This window comes from Chamaea fasciata, unplaced genomic scaffold, assembly GCF_029207755.1.
Source record: "Chamaea fasciata isolate MVZ Bird 193981 ecotype frontalis unplaced genomic scaffold, bChaFas1.0.hap1 SCAF_7, whole genome shotgun sequence".
In the NCBI taxonomy this organism is placed as follows: domain Eukaryota; kingdom Metazoa; phylum Chordata; class Aves; order Passeriformes; family Sylviidae; genus Chamaea; species Chamaea fasciata.
In genome coordinates this window covers 2,340,107-2,352,962 of record NW_027094092.1, presented here as the reverse complement: position 1 = coordinate 2,352,962, position 12,856 = coordinate 2,340,107, and the positions used below count along the sequence as shown (strand labels likewise).

General features: G+C 41.4%; 1 protein-coding gene across 4 annotated transcripts in view; it reads right to left on the bottom strand.

Moving 5' to 3' along the window:
- The window catches only part of GALNT18 (polypeptide N-acetylgalactosaminyltransferase 18), a 236,587-nt gene that overhangs the window by 43,886 nt on the left and 179,845 nt on the right, over positions 1–12,856 (bottom strand). For 3 of the 4 annotated variants that reach the window (XM_066187213.1, XM_066187212.1, XM_066187215.1), the window contains exons 8-10: positions 11,332–11,517; positions 6,824–6,961; positions 2,560–2,655 (exon numbers count right to left, since the gene is read on the bottom strand). In XM_066187213.1, coding sequence (XP_066043310.1) covers positions 2,560–2,655; positions 6,824–6,961; positions 11,332–11,517 — 420 coding nt within the window. Of the gene's footprint in view, positions 1–964; positions 2,011–2,559; positions 2,656–6,823; positions 6,962–11,331; positions 11,518–12,856 lie in introns of those variants that run through there. The other variant, XM_066187214.1, reaches the window with a different exon arrangement.

Genomic DNA, 12,856 nt, shown 5'->3' with positions numbered 1-12,856 from the left:
TTTTCTACTGCTTTTAATTATGAAGCCACATGTGATATTTTTGATACTGTCTAAAAAAAAATAATGGAGCACGGAATTTTAACGTCAGGTATGCAGTTCCCTTTCTATTGACTTTGATGATTTCTTTGCTATAGAAAGCATATTAAAAGGAAACAGTAGCTGTACCTATGATTGTAAAACAATTCCCTGATGTCAAGCACCTTATCTAAGCCTCTTCTCGCTCAAAAAGATGAAAAATTCAAAAATGTCTGAAAGCAGTTAGTGGGGGGGAAAAAAGGAAGTTATCCAGTTTAGAAGAGGGACTGTAGTAGTAACTAATAATAGCAACTTTACTGCATATGAGGGAGTGGCTCCTGGCAGTCAGATCTATTATCGCACATCTAGATGCAAGTGTGCCAAGTGGTGGCAGCAATAAAACTGTAAATGGAATAGCTACAACAGAAAAACTTTGCATCCGAGCTAAGAACGGCATCACCCACCTGAATCAGGGCACTAATCTGTTCTGGTAAGGACTGCCAGGTGGGTAAAACATCCCCTTTCTGCAGCATTTCACCACTACTAGAATAAAATTGCCATCTTACCGGCTTCTTTTGTGGCTACTGGCAAGATCACTAAGATTCAAAGGAATATTTATACAAATATTTCCAACATGTAAGAGAAGAAGTACATGGCTGGGCTGCAGCTCTGCTTGAGCAAGAGATGCAGCATTGCAACGGAAGTCTCAGAGGTATGCTGAGTGATGTTTGTTAGTTCTTTCCCTCTTAATACCATAATCCCTAACACAGAAAAAGTCTCATTCTCTTTTGAAAAGGTTGTCAGTCATTACTGGGACCTTACTCAAATTTGGCCTCTTTGGATGCTGTTTTTAACATTAGTTACAAAATGAAATACACAGTAATGGGAAGGAGACACAACATTTTAATTATGAAGGAGCAGAGGCTTGTCAGGAAAAAGTTTCCCTTGCCTCTTTCCCCTCTGTCATTCGTTCGCTGCTATCTCATTTGTACAGAACTTGAGCTGACATTCAAAGGTAGTTCTTTATCTGGTGAATACCGAACTGTGCTAATTGAAGTGACTTTTGTTCTTGCTGTTTGTCCCCCAACTCTAATTAAAGCTTCTAATTGGAATTTACAGGCATGCCTGCAGTGCGTTGCTCTCACAGATGACGTGCCAGGAGAGTTACGGTGCCCTCCCAGGGGATGAGGAATAACGGCTCTGGCTCAGGGCTGAGTTGCACAGTTCCTCTGCGAACACTGAGGACTGCCTCGCAAACCTCCTGCAGGCAAACAGCGGTTCCCACATCATTATGTGACAAATAAGGCACGGCCCAGGCAGTGAGTGAGTCTGATGGATGGGATTTTCAGATGTTTCTGGCTTCTTCGTTCATAATGCACCCAAACACGACGCCACTGGTGATCCAAGTTAAAGGAAGCCAGAGCAGAACAGAGCTGCAGCGCGTGCAGCCTGGCAGGGAAGTGGAGAATGGTATCTGCAGGTCACCAAACTCATGTTCCCACTTCACTGTGAGGTCCAGGCACAGGGGACAAGACCACCCTGCTGCTCTGTGTTTATTTCTGAGATACCCTGAGGATCCATTTCCTGTACGGTCAAATGAGGTAACTGACAACTCCTGGGTAAAACCATATTCCATAACTCCCATAGGGGCCCTTTGAGAAAGCAGATATAAAACTTGGGTAAAAAATATCATTCAAATTGGAGGGATTTTTCAGTTTCTCCAGTCATTCCCACAAGTATATCCATTCCCTTCATGTCGTTTTTGCATATGTTATTTTTAAGGTTAAATGATCTGCACATCTGTCTTTGATAAGCGTCTTCTAGGCCACGCAACATTATTTTTCCTGTCAAGATTTGTCTCAAAACCCTTTCACTTAAGCCCCTGTTCTTAGCTGGGGAGACGCAGGTCCTAACCCTCTTGTCTGCCAAGTTAGTAAATCCAGCTGTTACGTAGGAAAATGGAAAGGTTTTGGTAATTTGAGTCTTCGGAACACACTAGAGTAACGAGACAACAGCAGGAAAGGGAAAAAAAAAAAAGAGATTTAGAGGAGGGGTTTTCACAAGACCAGGGTTTGGAATTTGACACAGCTGTATGGTGTGAAGAAGGTGGCTGCACACTTCATGTTTGTGGAAATGACACAGTAAATATATAAAGTAAAAAAACACGTTGCTTCAGAAGATGCATAAATAAACTCTGACTATACCTATTCATGTGTGCAGAATGTTTTAGAATGCATTGCTTCACTCATATGACATGCACAGTTAAGGATCAGAAATGAAAGCTTTTATCAGCAAATCTGGGTCAGAGCTGACTCTCATATTCCTTAAGTTCTTTCAAAATGAATAAATCAACTTCCCTGTCAAAGCATTATTATACCAGTGCTTCTCAATTTACGGCAGGAATAATGTCGTCTCTCCATAAAAGAGCTACTAAGCATCTTACCAAGGGATTGTTGCAGGAAAACAATGACAGGTACAAGATGGTTCCTCCCACACAATCTGCTAACAGCAGCAGCAAAATCAGAGATCATTAGACAAACTAACCTGTGGTGTCATTCCGTGGCAGATATACATGATTGGGATATTCTCTGTGTCTGGCCCTTGATCAAGGCACAAATCACTTTTCAGGGAATTCTGCAGCTAAAATAAACAGAAAGAAAAAGAAATCAAGCAAGTTTTACATGAGAAAAAGATGGCGTGATTACTTTCTTTTCTTTGAAAAAATAAATCATATGTAGCTGAGGAAGGAAATATGCAAAATTAAGATATGTTGCAACAAAGATCTTGAAGAGAAAGCTTCTGGACTGAATTCTTCCTTGCAGATAATCTAGCACCACTGATTTCAATAATGTTGCACAACGTTTCAGGCAGGGTACATTTTAAAAAGCCTTCAGAGGTAGCAATAATTTTTTGCTATATGTTTTAAAAGCATTTAGTCTCTGGTACACACTGTATACAGAACTGGATGTATCCTGCTGAGCAAGACAGATGAGGTATTAAACAGCTTTTAAGAATCACTCAGGAGAGTCTTCTGATTTCCAGAAATAATTCGAAAAACTGCTTTCAGCTGACACCTGGAGACTTCCGGGCAATTGTTATGCACCAGGCTCCCCTGATTATTCTGGGCTAGCCCACGAAGAGCCATGAACAGACTGCAAAGTACTCGGCCCTGGTCAGCACAAAGCCCTGTGAAAAACCTGGGCAACGCTGAGACAGAGTTTTCTGAAAGTGAAGGGCTAAATTAATGAGCACAGATAGCTGGGGGGCCTGTTCAGAGTGTGAGGACAAAGATGTGGACGTACCCATGGACGTGCATAAAGGTGTTCAGTGGTGTAAGACTGGCTCAGAGAACAGGAGGCAACTGCCTGATGGAGGGGAGATGTGGTTTGCAACCACCTGTGACTAACTGGGCAGTTCTGTCAGCTGTGCCCAGGGGCCTCCTTTGAAAAACAAACTCATATCTTTAGAAAGGAAGCCTAGAACTGCGCTGGCACGTAAGAAGAGTGGACAAGCCAGAGGGTGAAGCCCGGCAGTGAATAAAATTGAAACCATCAACTCATCTCTGCAAGACTTCCAGCTCCAAACCTGACTAACTCCAGTAATGGACAGGATGCATCTCAACATTAAAGAGGAAATATGAGTTAGGTATCAATACTGGCATTACTCTCAAGAATTAAAGCCTTGATAATTCCATAAAATCTTCTCTCTCAAAGCTTTCTATTTCTTCTTCATAATGTATGACTCTACTAATGACTCTAATCACAAACAGATGTCAAAGCACCCCTCTCTATCCAAACCAATGATAAATACCAGCCTCATTAATTCCTGCCTGGGTCTATCACTACCTTTGTGTTTTCAAAACCTCTTCCATAAACTCCAACCCTAATGCTTGTCCTAGTCCTAATGCTCTAAAGTTTTCCACAAGAATCCCCACAATAAAGGAAGCAAAAACCCAGATACAAAACAGCCACTGACCTGTTAACTAATAATGCTGTTTCAAAATCTGAGGCCCAGATTCTCAGGAACAATCACTTTACGAAATCTAGTGGCTTTGTGGCAACCAACAATTAACCTGAGTAATGCAATTTTAGCCTACCAAGACTTAATCTCGAGAACAATCCAAAATATAACAGACAATCCCTGTGCTGAAACCCAGAAATAATTGTTACTCTGAGTACAACAGCTTTTGGCCCAGTGACTTTGCTTTCTTCTAAACAGGAGGACACTGCACAATTCAGAAAGAAATTTGCTTCCCAGATACTTACTCTGCCACCAACCCCAACCCCAGCTTTATGCCACAGCACAAGCTAGACCTGAATGATGCAGCTATTTCCCTAACTCTCACAGAACACAAGGAAATGTAGGATTCAAGAAATAAATACGTGGAATGTCTCTGTGGGTGCCTATATCCTAACCTTTTCCCCCGTTCAGACGGCTTTTTCAATTACTCAGGATATTTTTTTTAAACGGATGATAATGCTATAGCAGCAGTATCTCTATTTTCTACTAGAAGAAATGAAGCCACTTGATGAATGGAAGCATTTAGAGAATCAGAAAGCAGCTGACTTGCTTTGAAATATCACACCTTTCTCAGCTGTAAGACGTGCAAGCAAACAGCAAAGCAGACACAAGAGAAGATTAGGAATCCATGTGATTCTTTTACCAAAAGGATAGGGGCACTTAATCTCGTGTCACACAACGGTATTTCATAACACAGTGAGCTGTGTATTTCACAGAACACTCCCTCTTTGTCTGTTGTCACAGTTGTCCACTACTTCCTCTGTGATGGGACAAACAGGGCCAGCTCCTCACATCTCTCTCAGCTGATGATAATCGTGTGCATTACTGGGCAGTACCTAAATCACAGGATCATAGAATGGCTTGGGTTGGAAAGACACACTAAAGATTATTCCATTCCAACCCCCCTGCCATGGGCTAGGACACTTTCCACTTAGACCAGGTGACTCAAGGACCCATCCAGCCTGGTCTCCCACACCTCCAGGCGGACAAAGAGCCCATGATCTCTCTGGGCAACCTCTTCCAATGCCTCACCACCCTTACAGTAAAGAATTTCTTCCAAATATCTAACTTAACCCTGCCTTTTTTCAGTTTAAAGCCATTCCCTCTTGTCCTATCACTATACATCTTCGTGGAAAGTCCCTCTCCAGCTCTCTTTAGCCCTCTTTAGGTTCTAGAAGGTTGCTCTAAGGTCTCCCTGAAGCCTTCTCTTCTCCAGGCTGACCACTACGTTCAGTTTTTCTGCAAAAAACTCTTCTTAGTCTTTTTAGTTGATGAAAATCTCTCAGCAGAGTATAAAATCACTGCTGCTGATTTTCACTTTGACTTGCACAACGTGGAGCAGATCCTGAGATGAGTACTTCAGCACTTCCACTGCCCTTCCTTTATTTATATTGTTATCACTTCTACCTGAAAAGACTTTTTTATCCAGAGCAACCTACAAGCAGAACCATGCTCTAGTTAGCTGCTATGCCTCCTCCTTCTCCTCAGGAAACTCCACACTTGATTAGATCACAGCACCACTGAGGGCAATTCCATGGTGTGTGGCAGAAGCTCCTCACACACAGGTGTGATTTTGGTATTGTTCTGAACTAGTTTGGAAGGTTGCCATTATCTCATGCATTTAGCCATGACCTAAACCTTTGCTGGAAATGTTTTTCTTGTATGACTGTATGAAAAGCCAGCACGGCTATTTTAACTTATCATCACAGGGGCCACAGAAGTTTGCAGGATGTACAATCCCTTCGTTTGCCAAAACACAGCAGCTGCTCTATGGCACCCTCAGGGCTCTTCCAAAGCCATACTGCACAGCTCAGTTTTCCTTCTGAGGAGGAATGTCTGAAGACAAACCTTTCATCTGTATGATCTGCTCTTGCATTTTCTAATGGGGACTGTCATGCAGAAAGAAAAATTTAATTCACAGGAATCAATTTTTGTGAAAATGATGGTGGAAGAGAATGTGAGAAGAACATCCTAGGTCTACTACCTTATTATGGGCCTCTGTTAATTCACTCTGCTCATCTTCCACGCCATACACACCTGCTCTCTCTGACTGGGGCCCCGCCAGTTTCTGAGGGGCAAGAATTGCTTCTGCCTTAATTAGCACCACGCAACTCATGCAACACAGACAAGGGCACTCCTGTCCCACAAGTAATGATGAGCCCAAAATGCATGGATTTAGCTGCACTTTCTGTTGGATGCAACGTAATTCTCGAACCTCTTTAGTGGTGCTTTATACGTGGGTTAGCTACGTGAGTTTTGGTTAGCTTGGAATGATTGTCTTTGACGGTGACGTGTTCTACGGTGGATAAGGATTGCCCTTGAATGGCTAAAAGTTTAATAAGGGAAAGCATCGGCCTTTAACAGTTGGATTTGATAATATTAAAGATCTTTCCATCCTAAATGACTCCATGATTCTAAATTAAGATCTGGCTACAATCTCAAGAAGGTTGCAGTTGAAATACTGAGGCTATTTTGTCAATTCCCCTGCTGCCACAAACCTGTCAGCTCCAATGTGTCTGCAAAATCACACCTTGAGTATTTCTGTGAAGCCATGAAGCAAACAAACAACAAAAAATTGGAGGATGGTAATGTTCAGGATACCTCAGCACAAATGACAGCAAAGCAGCTGTCTCTGTCAACTAATCAGTGTAACGTATTATTAAACTAGTGACTCCAAATGGATATAATTCTTTAACTTTGAATCAGGCACTGTCTTCAGGAATTAGTTCCACTATTACACCCTTCTCCCCCGTGTTTGTACAATGGGAAATGCAAACAAGATCCTTACCACCCCGTAGGCGACGGTATCTGAGTACATTCTCATTTCTGGATACACGCTGACAAGGTACCACCTAAAGGTCTTGCACTGGAGCTTCTTCCTTAGAGCCTTCCTCTCTGAAATATCACCAATATCAATTCCGGAGTCCTGCACACGAAACAAAGGGCAGAAAAAGCCAGAGAGACATCAGTGATACACTTCTGTGTAAACTAAACACCCAGAATCTCCCTCATTGCAGAATCACAGAATAAAATAAGTGGGCAGGGACCTGTCAGGATCATCAAGCCCGACTCCTGGCCCTGCACAGCACCATCCCCAAGAGTCAGACGCGGTTTTGACCTATGACAATAACCAGGTTTTGGTTGTGAAGTGAGTCTGCTACCCACACACACCCCAGAAGTGTCCCAGTTAAATATGGTACAGGTCACCACGGCAGGGTCCGTTTCACAGTCTGCTCTGGTGAATGGGGACTACTCCTGTTGACTCCAGTGGGGTTTAGATCCAATTTCCAATGAATATCACTGCTCATCTCTAATTTCCTGGCACTTTCCAAGTCCAAAAGGAATTGGCAGGAAGTAGCAAGTTGCCCTAGAAGCATGGGCATTGCTAGTGTCCCACTGTGGCCTAATCATTAGCGGATGGCACTTTCTGGCCGTTTCTGAAGTCTGCGTTACTGCTTGACTGCAAAGAGCAGAAGCTCTGCTCACATCTCTGAAACAGCACTTATTAAAGTTCTTTTGTAATGTAAAAAGAGAAGTTTGTTATTTTTGTTAAAAGCAATTGCTGAATATTCTCTCCCATGATTTTTATTCTCCTTTTACATTTCTGGCTAACCTAGTTTCTACTTTTCATAAGAGCAGATCACAAAGCATGACTTTCATAAAGGGCCTGTATATAAAAATCAATAATTTATCACATCAAAATCACACAGCAAAAATTTTTAGAGAGGGATTTAAGTGCAAATCTGCGGCTGCTCTTGACAGGAAGTAAAATGAGACATTTTGCTGCACGCTGTGCTCCACGACTTCTGCCTCAGAGCAAATACAGGGTAAATACATTTTCATAGGGAAATCTCATAATCTATCTCCTTAAACAACAGCCTTTCCTGGGCCAGAAACACCCCAAAGATTTTGTCAGCCATGAGACAAGATCTTAAAAAAACACTGAAAGCACTGAATTTTCTTAGTTACACAAGAAAAAGGTATCTGTAGAAGTATCTACACTTCCGAGCTGCTGAAGCAACCACTGCATCCCAAAGCACTGAATTAATGCTAATCTGGAACAAGCGTATTTTATTATGGAAGCATTTTCAACTAAAGTAAAATTGACTTCCACATTGGCAAAGCACACTAAAAAGTAGGAAACGGTGATCTGGCATACACAGATCAGACATAACAATTTTAAAATTGGCGACTCCCCTTCTCAAGTCCTACATCATTCGCAAAACTTTATGTGGAGCTACTCCTTAATTGGCTTTTTTTTTTTTTTTTTCTGAATTTTGCAGCAAGTGGCTAAATAAAGAGGCTGTAGAGTGCTGAAAGACCATCAGTGGATCCCATGAACAGATTCCACTCATGCACCACTCTGGCTGCACTTGCCAGTGTATCTGCCACTTGTGTGAAGGAAAAGGAGGGTGCCAGCACACAGGTATTCCTGGGATCAAGTGCTGAACTGGTCCACTGGCTCCCAAATCCTTTCTCATCCAACCCTGAAGGCACCAGTGCCTGTTCCCTCACAGTTCACTGTATAAAAAAGAGCTTCAGTAATCACATCCTTTCATGCAGCTGGAGAAGGAAAATAGCTCACATGCAGCATGCTGGTTTTATCACCACCACTAAGAGAGTGTGTTCCTCAAAGCTGAGAACATGATGGGAAAAACAAAACAAAACAACCCAACAAACAAAGCCAGAAGCACAGGCAGAACACATGGAAAGCACAGTTCTTGACTCTGGGACTTGAAGAATCTTTCCTCTGGATTTCAAGTGCTTTTCTGAATCTATTTATCCGAGTGTCAATGATGCAGAAGTCACCACGGCAGCGGAGGTCTCCATTTGAAGCCCTCAGTACTTCAGAGAGAAGCTCACAGAGATCCCAGGAGGGCAGTCACAGCACACTGCAAAATGAGGTCTGACTCCTTTCTATTATTTTTATTAGCTCCCAAAGACTAAAACCTTTGGAGACATCTGGCTTCTCAGAGATCTGGGAATTCTTCCATGGAAAAAAATCAGGTCCCATGTTTAACATTTTGGAACAACATTATTTCGTGGAAAGTCCTGACTATTGTAACTAAATACATTTCTTTCACCTACACAGTCCGTTACCAGTATTCATTAGCCTCCAGAGAGAGAATCACTCCTATAGTTGTCCAGTTGCAATTATCTTTGCATTCTTTATGAATTTGATCTCAAATTGCATTCAGATCTCAAATTTGCACAAGATTAAGCAACACCACCACCACATCCAGATGAAGATGATGCAAATCAGTGTATAGTACTGTGCATCCTAGTCAGCAAAAGGAATTTTAAGTTTTGTGTTATGAAGATCAACCAATCTTCAAGAAAATAATGAACAATATGAAATAGAAACTGAAATTTAAATCTACCAGGCTAATCGTGAATAAAATTCATTTGGAATTGCTTTGACATAAAATAAGCAACCCTATCCAGTGCAGAAATGTCTTTTTTCTTGTATGGACTGCTGTGCAACTGCTCAAAACAGGGACACGTAGAGGGCAGCTTGGATTCCATGAACACAGGACTTTCAGGAAAGTCCTCTCCTATATCAGGTTTTAGAGGATTTTTTTTCATGGTCATAACAAATTATGTGGCTAATGCTGCAACCCAAAAATAGGACAATGACTTCCCCACTTTGCCAGAATTATCTAGTTTTAATCATGAGAGATGCAAGAAGCTACTGAGAGCAGCTGAACCAACATCAGCATTCATGTTTTTAGCTGATTTCTTGTTTCTAATATCCTTTTCTAATTAAACTAAAGGAGAATTACGGCATTTTATTTCTTGACACAGAAATTGTAGCAAAACCAGTTTCTCTGAACTGCTGTCAAATCAGAGAGATTTTATTAGAGGAAAACTATTCTGCCCTTTAATTTAAGTCTAGAGGGTTTGCTTTTGCTGTAATGATGAGAGCTGTACTCTGAGTTAAACTCCAAATTCAATAGAGCCATGCTTCCCACTTCTAGGGGGAAACAATCCATTCACAGAGATTCTGAATAAATACAGTGTCCTTGCTCTGAGCCCTTCAGCTCATAGCTGTTCACAGATTTAATGCCATTGACTACAGAAATGAAGAACAGCTAAAATCAAACTGAACTCCGAAGCTGGCCATCTGACATTATCTCTTCAATACAATGGACCAAGCAGTGCTCGTCCATGGAAATCAGGACAAGAAGTCCAGTGGGGAGCTGCAGCAAGATTCTGCAACGTGTCATGACACCCACCAGCCACCCTCACCCTGATGTGAAATACTTATCAGACACCCTACACTTGCATCAACAGATGTCAACACGCCCTGGCAGATCTCTCCTCACAAATCTGGTGGAATTATAGCTCTCTGTGATGGTAAAGAGGAGACTTAAATCCAGATTAAGATGTGCAATGTAAATGTGATGGGTTTTTTCCCCATGTTTCTGCAGCTACTAGTTTAAAATATCCATGAAGAATCATCAGTGGAGAGAATAAACTCGACAAGAAATTAATTTTTAAGGACCCTAAAGACAAAAAAAAAAAATTATTCTAGGATAAGGCACAACTACATATATATGTTCATATATGCAGCTGTGTATGTATAGGCATATACCTTATGCCTGTATGTGAGACATAAAGACATACATACAAATAAAATCCTACCCGAAAAATCAAAATTCAGGGTAGGAACCAAAACCAAAAGGATCCAAAACCAAAGGTAGGTTGGGGAGGCTGACTTGAAACAGAGACTGGGCAGAGCTAGAGAATAAAGTAGGGATTGATTGAAAGGCCTCCAGGATACACCTTGGGCAGGACAGAGCCTGACCAGGGCTACACCCAAGGTGGACCCAAAATGGTCACACAATGGCTGACCGCTTATGAGATCTTACATTTTTATAAGTTTTGGTCCATTTGCATATTGGGGTTTAATTGTCCAGTTACAGCTTCAGGTTATAAGGTCTCATCTTTCTTGTCCCTCCCTTCAGCCCACCCTTGTTTGTGCTTTTGGCCCTGAAAGTTGTCCTTGGTCTCCAGCAGGAAAAGGATTTTTTTTGTCTCCCTGCTCTGTGAGGAGAGCTTACCAGCACTTTATATGAGGCTCAGAACTGCACCCCTAGGCACCACGGAATCTGAAAAACATGAAAGCTAAAACTTAAGGCATCATTTCCCCCTTTCAGAGGCTTTACAAGGGCTTTTCCTTGTCGAGCTTTTTATTCTAAATATTTACTACTAACAGGTATTTAATAACAAACAAGTATCTAATAACAGCAAACCAAAAGCCAAAGCTTGGAAGCCCTGGTCTCTGTGACTCACCTCCTGGGGTATGTTCCAGGCCATGTAGACATGGCTCTTGAACTCATCCATCCAGACCTCGGCCACCCTCAGAGCGTTTCTGCGGACGTGAGCAGTCAGATCCTCCGTGTACGGTTTGTGTGCTCGTTCAATGTGGGCAATCCTGGAGCAAGGCAGGACCTCAACGCTTCCCCCACACTGCCACACCTAGCAGGGGAAAATAAAAGGACAGGCTGCTAAGTGGCAGCTCCCCACAGCACTGCCGGCCTCCAGCAAACACGCTGGAATTGTTACAGAGGAGAATAACCACTCAAGACTGGTTGGGCTATACAGCGGTTGTGAGTGGGGAGTTACCTTGCCTCACCATTAATTATTATTGCTACTCAACCTTATATCATGGGTTAACACAGTTTTTTTAGTTAAAGAAGAACTCTGTAAGGACCTGTCAATTTTTTGTAGAAGAGACGTGTACATATTAGAGGTTAATTTTAAGACACAGACGTATTGTTTAACCACTGAAGAAGCTGAATGACATCAGGAATACTTACATGAAGTCCTGATAGTGTCCAAGCTAAAAAGACTCCTGTAAGCTGTAGTAATAGACTGTAATATACTAAAATATCCCTTTAAAATCATAAAAATATAAATTCGGGACACGATTATTCGGATTTGTAAATTTAAGCGAAGGTATCTGTAATTAACTAAGTAAATATTAAATTAGGAGCTGTGATCTTGTGATCCCATAAGATGTTTAAACAGAAAGAAATAAAATTAGAAGCTGCCTACAGCGGTAAAGAAGTGAAAAGACATCTCTGTCCCTTAACATGGAGAAATCCTTTGCCTTTCAATTTTTTTTGTCTTTAAAATAACACCCCAGTATGCATAAGTCCATAGCCCATATGTAGCCACGTGGGAAAGGCCACGTAATAAAAGAAGTCCACAACTTCATAAATTCCCAGGCAGCCGCTTTTATAGAAGTTAAAAGTCACAAGTAGACTGTTCTTTCTTATAAAAAGTTACCACAACAAATCAGGAGAAACTTCTCTCTCTCAAAAGACTGAATGAAAATCTATTTTATAAGTAGTGCTAACATGAAGTTTTAAATTTTGTCTCTTTACATTATTTGTAAGAAAGTAAACACTTGAGGGGGAGGAGGAGGAGGAGTGTTTTAAAGTTTCATTTTAATTCTCATTTTCTTTATTTAGTATGTGTTAATAAATCTATATTTATAGCCTTTAAGTTCAGGCCTGCTTTGCTTTTTCTCCTGATCCTATCTCACAGCAAAAAATCCCCACTCCAACCACTGCACTAAATTTAGCAAATAAAATTAAGCAAACATAAAACCATTACACCTTACTACAGAGCTTCTACATTACCAGTAGCCTCTCACTGCACTCTGCCTGGATCAATTCAGTTGTTCTCAAGATTATTAATAAAATTATTTACAGGACATTCAAAACAGTAGCACCTGGTTCAAGTTTTAAGCCTTGCAAGACTTTTTCTCTGAGGTTCTGCACAGTCAGTACCAGACCATACATGCGCTACC